Raw genomic sequence first — 17,500 nt, 5'->3', positions numbered from 1 at the left:
TTAAAAAGAAAAACTGAAATATCACATGGTCCTAAGTATTCAGACCCTTTGCTGTGACACTCATATATTTAACTCAGGTGCTTTCCATTTCTTCTGATCATCCTTGAGATCACCTTCATTTGAGTCCAGCTGTGTTTGATTATACTGATTGGACTTGATTAGGAAAGCCACACACCTGTCTATATAAGACCTTGCAGCTCACAATGTATATCAGAGAAAATGAGAATCCTGAGGTCAAGGAACTGCCTGAAGAGCTCAGACAGAGTTGTGGCAAGGCACAGATCTGGCCAAGGTTACAAAAATATTTCTGCTGCACTTAAGGTTCCCAAGAGCACAGTGGCCTCCATAATCCTCAAATGGAAGACGTTTGGGACGACCAGAACCCTTCCTAGAGCTGGCCGTCCAGCCAAGCTGAGCTACCGGGGGAGAAGAGCCTTGGTGAGAGAGGTAAAGAAGAACCCAAAGATCACTTTGGCTGAGCTCCAGAGATGCAGTCAGGAGATGGGAGAAAGTTGTAGGAAGTCAACTATCACTGAAGCCCTCCACCAGTTGGGGCTTTATGGCAGAGTGGCCTGTCGAAAGCCTCTCCTCAGTGCAAGACACATGACAGCCCGAATGGAGTTTGCTAAAAGACACCTGAAGGACTCTGAGATGGTGAGAAATAAGATTTTCTGGTCTGATGTGACCAAGATAGAACTTTTTGGCCTTAATTCAAAGAGGTATGTGTGGAGACAACCAGGCACTGCTCATCACTTGTCCAATACAGTCCCCACAGTGAAGCATGGCAGTGGCAGCATCATGCTGTGGGGGTGTTTTTCAGCTGCAGGGACAGGACGACTGGTTGCAATCGAGGGAAAGATGAATGCAGCCAAGTACAGGGATATCCTGGACAAAAACCTTCTCCAGAGTGCTAAGGACCTCAGACTGGGCCGAAGGTTTACCTTCCATCAAGACAATGACCCTAAGCACACAGCTAAAATAACGAAGGAGTGGCTTCTCAACAACTCTGTGACTGTTCTTGAATGGCCCAGCCAGAGCCCTGACAAACCCAATTGAGCATCTCTGGAGAGACCTAAAAATGGCTGTCCACCAACGTTTACCATCCAACCTGACAGAACTGGAGAGGATCTGCAAGGAGGAATGGCAGAGGATCACCAAATCCAGGTGTGAAAAACTTGTTGCATCTTTCCCAAGAAGACTCATGGCTGTATTAGCTCAAAAGGGTGCTTCTACTAAATACTGAGCAAAGGGTCTGAATACTTAGGACCATGTGATATTTCAGTTTTTCTTTTTTAATAAATCTGCAACAATTTCAAAAATTCCTTTTTTGTCTGTCAATATGGGGTGCTGTGTGTACATTAATGAGGAAAAAAATAATTTTAAATGATTTTAGCAAATGGCTTCAATATAACAGAGTGAAAAATTGAAGGGGGTCTAAATACTTTCCGTACCCGCTGTATATTCAGAAGCGATGCTTAAATCTAAAACCGTAATTATACTTAAGTGATTTTTAATTTCACAAAAAAAAAATCTACAAGGTCAATTAACACTAGAATTACCAGAGCCAGCAAAAAAAAACTCGTAAATCTAGCCCACCTTAAATCCCTTCGCACCTCTCCATCAGCATCTTTTGTCTTCTAAATGTGTCAAAAAGATCAAGCAGCCTGCTATACCATCAACTCTCTACCCCCCCCAAGAACGGGCAAGAAGTTCTCCCAGTTTCTGCCTTGATTGATTATCTGGGAGTGAGCTAACCAGAATTGTAAGGGGAAATAATTTGATGTGTGTTTTGTGTCTACAACAATCTATGTAAACACATCGTTAAGACAAAAGTTTTTTTACATTTTAGTAATAAATGACAAAATGTAGACATAAACTGTATAATGTGTGAAGGCTAATGGCCAAATATCAAATAAACACTTTCACAAAAGGTGCAAGTGTAATATGACCGTTTCCATGGTGCAGTGGCTAGAACTGCCGACTTATAAACCTGAGGTCATAAGATCGAAACCATCTCCCCTGCAAATTTACCGTTTTGAGTAGTAAGCTGTGGCGAGAAGCAGATCATAGAATGTTGAATAGTGCAAAACACGTGTCGCGTACTCTTTGCATTATTTGACGGGAGGAGCAGATCATAGAATGTTGAATAGTTTACTGTCAAATAATGCAAAGAGTACGCGACACGTGTTTTGCACTATTCAACATTCTATGATCTGCTCCTCCCAACTGAAAGAGGGCACTGTAGCAGATGTTTGCCGACTTGCAGACCAACCACAACCGTTACCTGGTAGGTAACCACCCATACAATCAGATTTTGATTCAGATTACGAATGCTATATAATATACTAGCAAAATACCGGCGCTTCGCAGTGGAGATGTAGTGTGTTAAAGAAGTTATGAAAAAGAAAAGGAAACATTTTAAAAATAATGTAACATGATTGTCAATGTAATTGTTTTGTGACTGTTATGAGTGTTGCTGTCATCAAGGATTTCCTCTTTATATGAGACATCACACACTGCATGCACAGGTTTACCTTTCCCAGTCCTGCAAACTTTAGTGAAGTGGTTCAGTTTACCACATTTTTTTTACACTGTCTTTCTTTAGCTGGACATTGACTTTTTCCACCATGTGCTTTGTTTCCGCAGTAGCTGCACTTATGAATATGCTTGTATGCGTTGCTCGCTTCATATTCTTTTCCTGCATTCTCAATTGTGTAATGCGTTTTTTGTTTAGCGCTCTTTGGAGCTCTTGCTTGTTGTCTGCGTACTGCGTTCACAGTCAGTTCACGTGAGCCGCCTGGAATACATGCATCGAAGGTTCTCAGCTGTGCTTGTGCGATCTCGCGATGTCCACAGCTTTATTTAATTTTAGCTCAGACCCGGCACTTAAAAGTTTCTCTCGCACTTTTGCTGAGTTTGTGCCAAACACTATTCTATCCCTGACCATCTCATCTTCGTTTGAAGTAAGCACAGTCCTTCACTAGCAATTTTAACTCCGTTACAAAGTGATCAAAAGTCTCATTTATACCTTGCGTCTTCTCACTAAACTTGTATCTCGCGAATATCGTTTTCGTCTTGGGCATGACAAACGCCTCGTAGTGGCAGCGTGTCTATTGGATTGCTGCTGACAGACGGCCTTATATGGGCAGGCACTCAATTACGTGGGAGGCGTGGGTATGGGGGACGCAATATAGGCAGGCAGCCACTACATGGGAGGCATGGTGATGGGTGACGCAACTCCGCCTCACACTGCGACCGAACTGCAGGCTATGGCCGTATATATATGTACGTGAGTAGGATACAGTTATGACCGTTGCAGAATTTCGAAATGAAACCTGCTTAACTTTTGTAAGGAATGATCCTGCCAAATTTCAGCCTTCTACCTACACAGGAAGTTGGAGAAGTAGTGATCAGTCAGTCAGTCAGGGCTTTGCCTTTTATTAGTATAGATTGCTAATGCTGATATGTACTTATCTAGTGGCTTCTCTGCCTCTATATTTATTTATTTTTTATTTACTGTATACAGTGCCTTCCATATCTTTCTGTCTAGTGCTTTTCACATCTACATGTACTCTCACTGTCCCCTTGCCTTCCCAAAGTATCAGTTAATTAATAAAAAAGCTTTACCATTTTTCATTTAGTAGTGCTTTCTCTGTCTGTCTTTTATACAGTGAACTCCCTGTCTATCCGTATAGTAGTAACAGTAGTTTTATTATGTAGCAGCTTCCCTGTCTGCCTATCATATAGTGCCTTTCCTTCCTATCTATCTATATATCTATCCCATTAACTGTGGTGTGTTTTTTTTTTTTTTTTTAAATACAGTGCTTTTCCTGTCAGATCTTATAGATCTTAAAAATTAACAGTTGTAAGGACACATGTTCATGTTAATTGCAGTTTCATTTGTTAAAAAATATTTTAAAAGGAGTATCCCAGATGAAAATAGAATGATCTGATTGAGTGACTGTGCGTACCAATTTATAAATTTTATGTCCCTTTTGAGGTTAAAAAAAAATAAAATAAAATAACACTTCCTCCCTAGAGGGGAATTAAACTCTGGTCTCTGAGGCGCAACAGGCCTGCTGCGCTCCAATTGGCTGAGCAGTCTGTGTCAACTATCTGCAACTGGCCCCTGAGGGACTCTTGATTACAAGTCAGTAATTCTTACCGCTACACCACGGAAGCTGTTGTCTCATCCTTGAACCTTTTGTGAAAGAGTTTATTTGATCTTTGGACTTCAGGCTTCACAAATTATATAGTTTATGCCTACATTTTGTCATTTATTACTAAAATATGAAAAACATTTGTTTTAACAATGTGTTTACACAGTTTATTGTAGAAACGGAACACACATGAAATGCATGTGTTCCAAATAACGATCTATTATTTCCACTCTAAAACTTCAGCACTTCACTCCCATTGTGCATGTTCTGCAGCGGTGAGGGGATGGAATAGTAGGCTGCTTGTCTTGATCGGCACATTTACAGGACAAAAGACACTGATGGAAAGGTGCGAAGGGATTTAAGGTGGGCCAGATTTACAAGTTTTTTCGTAGGCTTTGGTGATTCTAGTGTTAAAATAGGAATTGAAAATTAGAGCCAAAATCTGTTCTTGAAAATTTCTAAATCTTTAAAGTTACAAAACATTTTCGTTTGTAATTTGTTTTTGTTGTCATCCATTATGTGTAAGGAAATTTGAAAAATGCCTCCTTTTTAAAGGTTTTGGAGAATGTCAGTATGAAATAGTACATGAGTAAACTTTAATGTATCTAAGTAAAAAAATTTTGCTCTCTTACAGTTATAATGAAAATTGTATGGAGTAAGAAAATAACAAGACGAGCAGTTTTATTAATTGGACTCTGTGAATCTGGAAAAACTCTTCTTTTTATTAGGGTATGTATTGTGGTTATCCATTCTCCTGTAAATGTTTATCTGACCTTATTGATATATTCAGTAGCAAAGATAGCTGTATCTGTGGTTACAACTCTCACCTGTGTGTGTAATTAAAACATATCTATCCATTCATCATCCAAACTCACTTTATCCTGAGTAGGGTTGAGGGAAAGCTGGAACTTAACCCAGAAAGAATAGGGTACAAAGAGAAAACAGTAGTATAATATATTTGAAAGCTAGTTGCCTGTTTATTTACTTTTGAGACACTATATAACATTAGAATAAACACAAATTGACATTGTCTTATGATGATCTTGAGCACATCCTTGGTAATGTTCCTATGGTCATCATGGCTTTGGTCTTTTAGCCTCACACTCACTGGCTTATTAGTTGACCCAAAAATGGTCAGGCCACAAGTTGTGTTCAAAAAGCATTATTCAACAAATTCCTATTGTCCTTTTCTTAGCTGCTTCTGTATTGTGCTTTGCTTTTTTTTTTTTAAATTGTACTTTTCTTAATATTCTTTATGCAGCGGTGCAAAGGGAGGGTGCAGGATGCCAAGTCAGCATAAGTTTTAGTATTTATATAGGCTGTTCTTTACTATTTGTTATATGAAGACTTGGCAGGTGGGGTGGCAGTGTGGTATTGGCCCCTTCTCTTGTTTCCTTCTTTCTTAATATGGTTTCTTAGCAGATATTAAGACTTCAGAAAAGCTTAGCTATGGCTGATTTGTTAATTGCCTCTTGTAATTTTCAGGTTCTGAGTTCAAATGTTACTGGCTGGTGTTCTAGAATTTCTACAGCATAAAAAGGTGGATGTTGCTCATTTTTAGAATCTCACATGTGTTGCAATTAGGGCTGAAAATTGATCAACAAAAATTAAGTCATTTATCAAATGTATATAATTGTGATTAATCACGTCTAGCATTTAAAAACTGATTATAAAATTAATACATAAATCATGAAGCAAATACACACTAAATCACAAATTTATTGTAAAATCAAAAAAAAATGTCAAGTTTAACTTAAACCATGACCTTAAACCTAAACTTTTAACAAAATACTACCTGAATTTGAATGCCTTCTTAAACGGCAAGTTGGAAAAAAGGCAAAAAGAAAACCAGGCCAATGTAATAATTATTAAATTGGCATAGCATATGAGACACAGACGTGTCAAAGTAAAAATTAAACGATCAAAACAACTGTTGACTGTTATATAAATGAATAAGCATCTCTTAAATAGGCATACATTAAAACTTGTGTTTAAACTCTGTAAATACTGTCCTCAATTATTCATCACCATCATCCATTTGATGTTTTTACTCTACACTAGTGTTTTTCCACTGGTGAGTCGTGAAAATAGCCGTGTAATGCCTCTGGGTCCTGACCTGAGAGAAAATTGCTATTTAGCTGGTCGAAACCTACTCTGTGATCACCTTAACTATCGCACTCAGTCTTCTAACCTTTCTATACTGTTTTCCATTACAGTGTTACGACCCAGAAGTTCACCACTGTTACACTTTCACTCCTCTCTACTCACTCGTTCACTCTGTTGTTTGTGCACACAACACTGCTCCTTCTTGTCCGTACCTGTGCCGCAGCTGCTGTTTACACTAGAATCCCTGAAGCCTTTCAAAAAAAAAAAACTTGTAATCCCAGGCCACCGTAAAATTCTTTACATCTCTCCATTAGCGTCTTTTGCTTCTCTGTCATGTTCATGCTCCCCCTTTTCTGACTCTGTTGTTTTCAAATAAAAGACATACTATAATAGAGGTGAACTTCTGATGAGGGTTCTACATCGGAGAAAGAGAACAGAAGCCCTCCCCGCAAGAAACGTCCACTCACACATACGAACAACAAAGTACCTGCCTGTGTACTGAAGTGACTTTAGCTGCTGGTGAAAGCTCCTGTCGCCTTTGCAACTGCTGTTATGGTTCTGCCATTGTCCAGAGACCGCTCCATAAGCTTTATGACCAGAGTCTCCTGTGGGACGACTGGGATCTTTTGCTAAATAAGGAGTGTCATTGCACATGTATTTTGTCAGCATGCCTGTGTCGACCAAGCATAGGAAACTGTGCAGTTTACTTGTTACTTTATGCTGTTGGAAGAAGGAAGTAAATAAATCAAAGTAAATGGGTACATAACATTCGATGTAGCATTTATATAAGTAACATATACATGGTTTTCATATAATGACCATCACAAAACATAATCACAAACCGGACTTTGCATGATACCTTGGCGAGCTCTGTGAGCCCTGCTTTTTCTTTGAAGGACACGTGTGGGGCAGACTGACTGGCAGGATGATGCCCAACCTGTTGCTGCATCCAAACGGTGCCATCTTTTGGCTTTACACATGGTGCAGCTGCATTGTTTATGTGTGAGTGGGTGGACATTTCTTGTGGGAGGGCTTCTTTTCTCTTTCTCCAATGTAGAACCCTCACGGAACACACTAAATAATGCATGTTGCTTTCATTATTCGGTGAAGCAGACATTAAGGTTCAGAAAAAACAGGTATGCAAGTATAGCCCCTTGCGCTCACAGAAAAAAGAGAAAAACAAAAAAACAAAAAACTGGGTTTCCTAGTTGTGCTGACAGGAGCATCCCTGTGGTCAAATGTTTTCGTAAAATAGGAAGACAACAGTGTTGCTACCAGCTCTTTCTGCAAAAATGAGATAATGCAAGGAGGCTGTAGAATTTAAATATTTCAGTACCGCAAATTACCCATCTGAACAACCATAATAATGAAACAGATTATATACAAAATTTTTGACAACTAATGCTACCAAAACAAAAGTTAAGTCAGACGCTACCGGGCTCACTAGCAGTAGCCTCATACAGCTAAACCCTTCAAAACACAAAGATATTTCCTCAAGGCTGCACCAGATCTAAAGGCATAACTCCTTAAATAATGGAAATGATGGCACTCTATGACCAACCTTTTTTCCCTAGCTGAGGACGAGGAATTTTGTCAGCTACTACATCATTTAGAACCTCAATACATTCTTCCAAGCCGGCGATACTTTGCAGATGTCTCGCTGCCTGCATTATATGACGTGATTTTCTACACATATCCACAAGCTTTTAAGACACAATATCGCTAACATTCGTTTCATTACAGGTATGTGGAGCTCAGAGGTCAGCCCCTTGAGTATGTTGAGTCTAATGACACACTGGATTGATGAAAATTTGGAGGCAAAAAGAATAGTCTTGCATAATAATGATTTCTGCATTTCTCATTCTGCAACTTTAATTATACACACTTTCAAGTCCATGGTAACGAAGTGGAACATTTTCAAAAAGTAATGTGCATGTTGTGCTTCGCGACAACACTCAAAATATGGCAAAAACTGTGGAAGAAAGTGGCATTAAAAGTTTAAGCTACATGGCTCACACTTTGCAGCTTGCTGTAAATAAAGGCTTATTGAGTCAGAGAAGCATCTCTGACTGTGTTGCAATTGGGATGCGAATAGTTACTCATTTTAGGCACTTGCAGCTCACTATTTTGTGGCTAAGAGAAATACAAAACAGACCTTGATACCCAAATAAGGATGCTTCAGCTGTACATGCCGACTTGTCAAAACAGCACTTATTATATGCTGAAAAGTCAAAGGTTGATCAGAAGTGTACTCTTGCTGCGTATGGTACTGAATACGAGCTTCCTGCCTCTCTCACGGTGCATCACAGTACAAAGATCGATTCTGTGACAGAGATACTAAAAAACAAGTGCAAGAAGTATTTCAGTTGGTGAAGGGGATGCAGAGAGCATTTTTAATAATAATCATACCAATTAGGAAGACTAGACGTCCCGAATTAATAATAATAAAAAAAAAATGTGGTTAGGATTTAATTTAAAAAAAGAAAAAAAAGACCAATAAACTGCATCTTCCTAATATCTAATTAGTATCATCGTGCATTTGCCAAAAACTCGCAGTTGGCAAGGTGGCTTGCTGGGACCGTGCATAACTGAAGAGTGTGGGTCAAACTGCTTCTCAGACATTTAGCTGAGAAGAAAAAGAAAACATTAATGACATCACCTCACCTTTTTCATCAGATTTGTACAATTTGTCTGCCAGATTACCTACAAAACTGTTAATGCAGCGGTGCAGTTTGAGGGTTTTTCCATTTTAGACAGTCAAGTTGCTGTGGAAAAATATTGGAGGAATTTAATTTAGTGGGTACTTGACAAAAAGCAGAGAGAGGTTTGCCCAGCTTCAAGTTTTGTACCTTGTGAAAGTTGTTTCCTGTGTCTAAACTGTAAAAGATTAAGACAAGATCTACTCCAGTTTTAATGTAAACATTACTTTAAAATAAATTCATCCTAAAAAATAAAGCAGTCTCTCAATATTTCAAGGCACACCTGTTACAAAGTGTTTCATTGTGGAACAGCTTGTGCTGCATCTCTTAAATGTCCATCTGCAATTCTGCATCACACATTATAGAATGTCCTTTATATGACCCAAATCATTATATGTCAAGCTTTCAACATCACAAGTTTTTATTCATGCCGGTGGTAATCTTGTTTTTCTTTACCACATATCTGTTCAAACTAGTAATAATTATCTTTTATTATAATGTAGGTAAATGTTTACATTTTTTTTTAAGCTGAATAACTATCTAAGCGAGTCCCCTGTCTCCAGAAATAACTACACCTTCCAGTGTTGGAAAAGCAATGCAGCCTGTTCTCCAACCTTGGCCAAGTCAGCACTCAAGTACCTTTTGGCACCTTGTACCAGTATAGACATTGAACTCCTTTTTTCAGCTTTGTCCAATATAGTGAATGCAAAGAGAAACAGTCTTGCTGGTGAAAAGGCAGAAATGCTTCTTTTTGTTAAGAAAAAAACTACCATTTGTGCTTTTAAAGAAGTCAACTTAAGACCAGGGTTACTGGCCTCATTGTACCTTTTATTTTAGTTTTGCTTAATGTAATATACTGTGTGTCTGATTATGACACACAGAATATGCATTCATTTTTTTTTTGCTAATATCCCAATGTCATGTTCTGTAATGACATGGTATATTGATATGCTTAAGTTTCCCAGAATGTGTACATTAAGCAGATTTTTGAACATAAACTGGAGTATTTTTTTTCTATAGCAATGGGCCATATCTTTTTTTCCCCCCTCACAAAAAGTACTGGCTGCTTACGTCTATAGCAAATCTATACTAATAAAAGGCAATGCCCTCACTCACTCACTCATCACTAATTCTCCAACTTCCTGTGTAGGTGGAAGGCTTAAATTTGGCAGGCTCATTCCTTACAGCTTACTTATAAAAGTTAAGCAGGTTTCATTTCAAAATTCTTCACGTAACGGTCATAACTGGAACCTAATTTCGTCCATATACTGTATATGGCCATAGCCTGCAGCTCGGTCACCGTGTGAGGTGGAGTTGCATCTCGCATTATCACGCCTCCCACGTAATTGAGTGCCTGCCCATATAAGGTAAATATTCGCGGGTGAAGGATTGTGCTTAGCTTATTTATAAGTGCAGCAACTGCAGAAACCCTCCCTCAGAGAAAGTGTGAGAGAAACTTTTAAGTGCCGGGACTGAGCTAAAATTAAATAAAGCCGTAGACAAGTTTAATCCGATGGTTGTGCTGCTTCCAGATATAGCAATTAGCATGCTTCCAGCATTTAACCAATCACATTTCAGCCGTCATTTGTTGCCAGGCAGAGGGGCCTTCACAATCCGTTCTGCAGGCCCTCTAACACAGAATAAATGTCGATTAAACAGTTGCTTCAACTAATCAGATTTTGAATTGGTGTCAGTAGGGCCCTCTAGCAGGCGTACGGCAACATCACTTTATTCAGACCTATTGATTGGATAGAAGCCGATATGAAGAACTCTACGAGGCCACTGAACGCACCACAGGCGCTCTGAGCACAAGATCCTCGCGCGCACTACTGCCAAATCCATGGCAGGATTCTGGACAATATTATTTGCCAGACACAGACCAGACTTCAAGACCACGGAAAACTGATGTTTGTCACGCTCCTCGACCCCCCAGAAGTTTCGGGAATACAAGAAAAATTTTCCGCATGCAGCCTTCTCCAGTTTAACACAAGAGCCACGAAGCAGTTTTTGATCTGTCTCGGCTAAAAACAGAACTGATTGTAATGTATGCCATGGTTGAATTTGCATTAAAATCTCCCACTGATCTCCTTGACTTCCTTCATCAGAAAAATCTGAATGAGAACATGAGGCAGCTGTACACATTGTTATATTTGGCGGTGACCATTCCCGTGTACACTGCTTCTGTCGAGCGAACATTTTCAGCCCTAAAGCGAATTAAAACTTATGGCAGAAATACGACAGGGCAGGTTTGCCTTTTAGATTTAACTTCGATGGCAATAGAAAGGGACTTTTTGATGGAACTGAAGCACACGGATAATCTTTACGGCATAGTAATTGAACTGTTTTTGGGGAAAGAGAGGAGGATGGATTTTGTTTACAAATAAGCCAAATTTTAGTAAAATATTGCGATTTTCCTAAATAATATTGCAAGTTTGAGTTATTATTGATGTTTTTCATGTGTGTCGCGGCTGTAGCTGCAGTAGAAAGGAACTTGTTGACCCCTGGTTTGTCTTTTCAATAAAGGCATTTATTGTGGCTACAGGAGGTATCTATCTGCAATGCAGCGGCTCTTTATACTGTATTTCTGCATGTTAAGATGGTTTTTCTAACCATAAATTAGTTTTTATAGGGCGGGTTGATTCAGATGGAGCACTACTTAAGACCTAGGTGTGAAATGCACGGTCCGCCACTGGGATGATACGTAAATTTGATGAACATTACAACCCGAAAATAAACGAAACTATAGAGAGGTTCAGATTATACTTCTCCCAGTGCGTCTCTCTAAATCCTCCGTGCGGGAACATTATCATAAGGCTTAACAATCTTATTGCGTAGTGAATACTTCGATGAATGAAACCTACATACTACTAGCAAAATACCCGTGCTCCGCAGAAGTGAAGTACTGCCTTAAAATTAAGAATATTGAACCTTTTTAAACTGAGGGAAAATATACAAATAATTATTTGTTATGGATCTCTTTGTATACCACATTGTCAGTATGGCCCTCCGGTTGTAATATGACCAAGCTGTGCGCTGAGCTTACTCGGCGTACAGTTGGCCATGTGAAAAGTAATCTTGTTTCAAATCTCTCAGCTTGGATTGCTGCTGTCATAATCGGTTTGAGTTTCATGGTTTTTTCAATTACGTTAGTATTTGCAGGACTTGTTGTGTTGAAGTGACATTCGGCATCTGTCAAGCATTTTAAGCATACAACCGGTTTCATCGATAACTTCACATCCAGCTTTTGAGAGTTTTAAACATTCATAAACATCAAAGTGTCCACTACTCAAATCGTCACCTGTGAATCTAAGATGTTTAAGAGGCATTGGCAATTGTCCAAAGGTGTAAAATATTTGGCCATTTAGGTACACTGAAAACAACAACCAAACAATTCAGCAGAAGCCATCAACTCACATGCAGAACCATAGGTGAAGGGCTTAAGCATTTCACTCTTCTAGTGCTCCTGTGTAGTATAATTATCTCCTGTACCGTCATCAGTCCACACCTTGATCCTGTTCCAGTCATTCAATACATAAGACACAATGTTCCTCTGGATATCAAGAGTGAGCATGATATGGCCGTGCAATGTGTAACAAAGAGAATGGAAAAGGTAGGTGCTATCTCCGGGCATGGAAACCACTCGGTAAGAGACAGTTCTTTGATCGATGGTGATCATTTCGATAGACATGTTAATGGGATTACGGTTGGAACGATAAAGGAAATGGGTACCTGAACAATGTAAAGTAAGTTTAAAATACCTACACAATAACTATAATTGTAATAAACAAACTAATCCACGGCTTCTCCGCTAGTTATCAGCAGGGAGACGTGAATCCCGTGGCGAAGCAAGGAAGGGAATGTAGAGACCGAAGCGATGGACAGTCTTATATAGGCAGGCAGCCAACAATGTGGGAGGCGTGAGGATGGGGAACCCAACGCCAACTCACACGGTGACCGAGCTGCAGGCTATGGACGTTTATATGTACGCAAGTAGGATTCAGTTAGCGTTGGGAACCTGCGTACCAAATTTCTTGAAGATGGGCCCATAAGAAACAAAGACCATTGAAAAGTTCAATATTGTGACCGACAGTGGCATCATACCACCGAAATAAGTACGTACATCAGTTTTGGTTAGCACAAGGAAGCCGCCTACCAAAGTTCGTGAAGTTGGGGCTATAAATAAAGTTCAACATGGCGGACTTTGTCGACTGTTATCGACTGTTACGTGAAGAATTTTGAAATGAAACCTGCTTAACTCTTGTAAGTAAGCTGTAAGGAATAAGCCTGCCTTTTACCTACACGGGAAGTTGGAGAATTGTGATGAGTGAGTCAGTGAGGGCTTTGCACATACACATACACACACACACACACTCTTTTTGCTGCCTTCGAAAACTTTCTCTCGCAGTTTCGCTGAGTTTGTGCCAAACACCACCCTCACCATCTCATCTTCCTCTGCATAAGCACAATCCTTCACCCGTTAATATTTAGCGGCAGTGTTTCTATTGGATTGCCGCTGACGGATGGCCTTATATGGGCAGGCACTAAATTAAACACCACCTGCAGCCTGTCTATGAACTTAATTTAATATAAACTTACGGTTCACGCCGTGCTTTGTTTCCGCAGTAGCTGTAGTTATGAATATGCTTGTATTTATGAATACGCAGGGCTGTGGAGTCGGTAGATAAATGCTCCGACTCCTCAGTTTCTAAATCTTCCAACTCCGTCTCCCCGACTCCGACTTCTCTGTATGTATATACTATGCTAATGTATTTTCTACATCCATTGAAGGAAAGGAAGGCAACATACATGTCATTTCACCTCAGAACTACTGGCTAGGAAGCCAACACTCTACTATAATGCCAGATTAAAGACAAACACAATAAAAAAACAAGGTTTTGTTTTTCTTTTTTTTTTTTAAACAAGTGTCTGGATAGTAATAACAGGCATAAAAATCAGGAACAGGAAATGTATTGGTTCAAAAATACAAACCACATTCTTTGGTAGTTTTAACTTTTAAAACAAAAAAACGCTTAACTATATGAACTAAAAACAATATCTGGAAAACCTATATTAAACTTGGAATACAGTTATAGTTAAAGGAAAGGAAATAAATATGGCAGCCTCCATATTCCTCTGACCTCAGGTTCCCTTTACATGCAATCTAAAATCAGTGGGCTTTAGGCTAGGTTCACAGTTCCCTGTAACAGTGGAACACGACACAATGGAAAGCATTGCCGCACCTTACCTGTGCATTACATCCCATATAGTGACGCATACAGTCAGTGAAAAGTATGCTTCATGGTTACTTGACATGTTCGTTTTGTGGGAACATTATGCACTGCATGCATTGGGCTTTATTCTTACAGCAGAGAAGTAGTTCATTATGACTGTTTGTGAATTGGGACATTTCAACTTACTTTTTTAATTCCCATTTAAATTTAGTAGGAGTTGGAGTCGGTTAACTTTTTGCCGACTCCATGTACCCAAAATTGTCCCCGACTCCGACTCCACAGCGCTGCTTGTATGCATCATTTGCTTCATAATCTTTTTCTGCCTTCTCAAATGTGAAATGCTCTTTTTTGTTCAGCGCTGTGTGGAGGTCTTCCTTGTTCTCTACGTAGTTGCGTAGGAGGCGTGATGATCTCACACGAAACTCCGCCCACCCCCCATGGCCATCCAGCTCAACTCCATTACATTATATGGAAAAAAATAGTTTCCAGTTATGACCATTACACGTAGAATTTTGAAATGAAACCTGCCCAACTTTTGTAAGTAAGCTGTAAGGAATGAGCCTGCCAAATTTCAGCCTTCTACCCACACGGGAACTTCGAGAATTAGTGATGAGTGAGTGAGTGAGTGAGTCAGTCAGTGAGGGCTTTGCCTTTTATTCGTATATATATTGTCCTCACTATAACTATTAAAAAGATAAACACAATAGATAAATGATTTGACACATTTTGTTCAAATATTAATAAAGTGTATGCTTACTTCTTATTTGGCCTCCATTCTTGGTACACCTGTAAAGCATTTCCTAAGTAAACCAACAAAATAGATAAAGGTCTGCTTAGAGTAAAGACTAACCAATATTTTTTTTAAATTACTGTGGTTTCTTTGTTGGCTTTTGAAAAGAACCCAGACTTAATTGTCATTATACACTCACCTAAAGGATTATTAGGAACACCTGTTCAATTTCTCATTAATGCCATTATGTAATCAACCAATCACATGGCAGTTGCTTCAGTGTGTTTAGGGGTGTGGTCCTGGTCAAGACAATCTCCAAACTGAATGTCAGAATGGGAAAGAAAGGGGATTTAAGCAATTTTGAGCGTGGCATGGTTGTTGGTGCCAGACGGGCCGGTCTGAGTATTTCACAATCTGCTCAGTTACTGGGATTTTCACGCACAACCATTTCTAGGGTTTACAAATAATGGTGTGAAAAGGGAAAAACATCCAGTATGCGGCAGTCCTGTGGGCGAAAATGCCTTGTTGATGCTAGAGGTCAGAGCAGAATGGGCCGACTGATTCAAGCTGATAGAAGAGCAACTTTGACTGAAATAACCACTCGTTACAACTTGGGTATGCAGCAAAACATTTGTGAAGCCACAACACGCACAATCTTGAGGCGGATGGTCTACAACAGCAGAAGACCCCACCGGGTACCACTCATCTCCACTACAAATAGGAAAAAGAGGCTACAATTTGCACAAGCTCACCAAAATTGGACAGTTGAAGACTAGAAAAATGTTGCCTGGTTTAATGAGTCTCGATTTCTGTTGAGACATTCAAATGGTAGAGTCAGAATTTGGAGTAAACAGAAGGAGAACATGGATCCATCATGCCTTGTTACCACTGTGCAGGCTGGTGGTGGTGGTGTAATGGTGTTAGGGATGTTTTCTTTGCACACTTTAGGCCCCTTAGTGCCAATTGGGCATCGTTTAAATACCACGGGCTACCTGAGCATTGTTTCTGACTATGTCCATCCCTTCATGACCACCATGTACCCATCCTCTGATGGCTTCTTCCAGCAGGATAATGCACCATGTCACAAAGCTCGAATCATTTTAAATTGGTTTCTTGAACATGACAATGAGTTCACTGTACTAAAATGGCCCCCACAGTCACCATGTCTCAACCCAATAGAGCATCTTTGGGATGTGGTGGAACGGGAGCTTCGTGCCCTGGATGTGCTTCCCACAAATCTCCAACTGCAAGATGCTATCCTATCAATATGGGCCAACATTTCTAAAGAATGCTTTCAGCACCTTGTTGAATCAATGCTACATAGAATTAAGGCAGTTCTGAAGGCGAAAGGGGGTCAAACACCATATTAGTATGGTGTTCCTAATAATCCTTTAGGTGAGTGTGTGTATGTGTGTGTATATATCTATATCCATATATATATATATATATATACACATACCGTAATACCTCGCTATATCGCAATACCTCGCTATATCGCATACGACTTTTCGGCCGACTTCACTCTATCAGCTGGATTTTAAATGTAAGCATATCTAAATATATATCCGGAGTTTTTCAGGATTTCTGCGGACAATGGGTCTTTTAATTTATGGTACTCGCTTCCTCAGTTTGTTTGCCCAGTTGATTTTATACAAGGGACGCTATTGGCGGATGGCTTAGAAGCTACCCAATCAGAGCATGTATTACATATTAACTAAAAATCCTCAATGCTATAAGATATGCTTCCCGTGCGGTGCTCTATTGCTTGTCTCTGCCTCTCTCTCAACCTCTCTGACATTCTTTGCGCCTGACGGAGGGGGTGTGAGCAGAGGTGCTGTTTACACAGAAGCTGTTTGCCTAGTGGATACTGAGCAGCACCTCTAAGAAGCGCCCGGCTGCTTTATTGCGGTGCTTCCAAAAACACACTTATTGATTTTTTTGATAGTTTGCTTTAATCTCGCTCTCTCTCTCTCTCTGCGCCTGGCCGGAGGAGATGTGAGCAGAGGGGCTGTTTGCACAGAAGCTGTTTGCTTAGAAGATACTGACAGCTCCTCTAAAAATGCGGCAAACTTAAAAGCACACGTATTGATTTTTGATTGTTTGCTTTTCTTTCTTGGCGATCTCTCTCTCTCTCTCTCTCTCTGAAATTCTCTGCTCCTGAAGAGAAGAAGATATATTTGCATTCTTTTAATTGTGAGAAAGAACTGTCATGTCTGTCTTGTCATGGAGCACAGTTTAAACTTTTGACTAAAATGTGTTATTTCATGTCTAGAGGGCTATAATAATGTTAACAGTGTGGGAGAGTTTATAAGGGCTTAAAATATATAAAAATAACCATACAAACATATGGTTTCTACTTGGATTTTCATCTATGTAGGGGTTCTGGAAGCATAATCCTCAGGATGAGGGATTATATGTATATATATATATATATATATATATATATATATATATATATATATATATATATATATATATATATATATATATATATATATATATATATATATATATATATATATATATATATATATATATATATATATATATATATATATATATATATATATATAT

At 39.3% G+C, this 17,500-nt stretch overlaps 1 protein-coding gene across 2 annotated transcripts in view; it reads left to right on the top strand.

Moving 5' to 3' along the window:
- The window catches only part of srprb (SRP receptor subunit beta), a 96,435-nt gene that overhangs the window by 4,920 nt on the left and 74,015 nt on the right, over positions 1-17,500 (top strand). For both annotated transcript variants that reach the window (XM_039764165.1, XM_039764156.1), the window contains exon 2: positions 4,795-4,889. In XM_039764165.1, the coding sequence (XP_039620099.1) occupies positions 4,795-4,889 (95 nt within the window). The remainder of the gene's footprint in view (positions 1-4,794; positions 4,890-17,500) is intronic.

The sequence above is a fragment of the Polypterus senegalus genome, chromosome 1 (assembly GCF_016835505.1).
Source record: "Polypterus senegalus isolate Bchr_013 chromosome 1, ASM1683550v1, whole genome shotgun sequence".
Taxonomy (NCBI): domain Eukaryota; kingdom Metazoa; phylum Chordata; class Cladistia; order Polypteriformes; family Polypteridae; genus Polypterus; species Polypterus senegalus.
The sequence above is the reverse complement of the archived record's forward strand: the minus strand, read 5'-3'. Positions and strand labels throughout refer to the sequence as shown.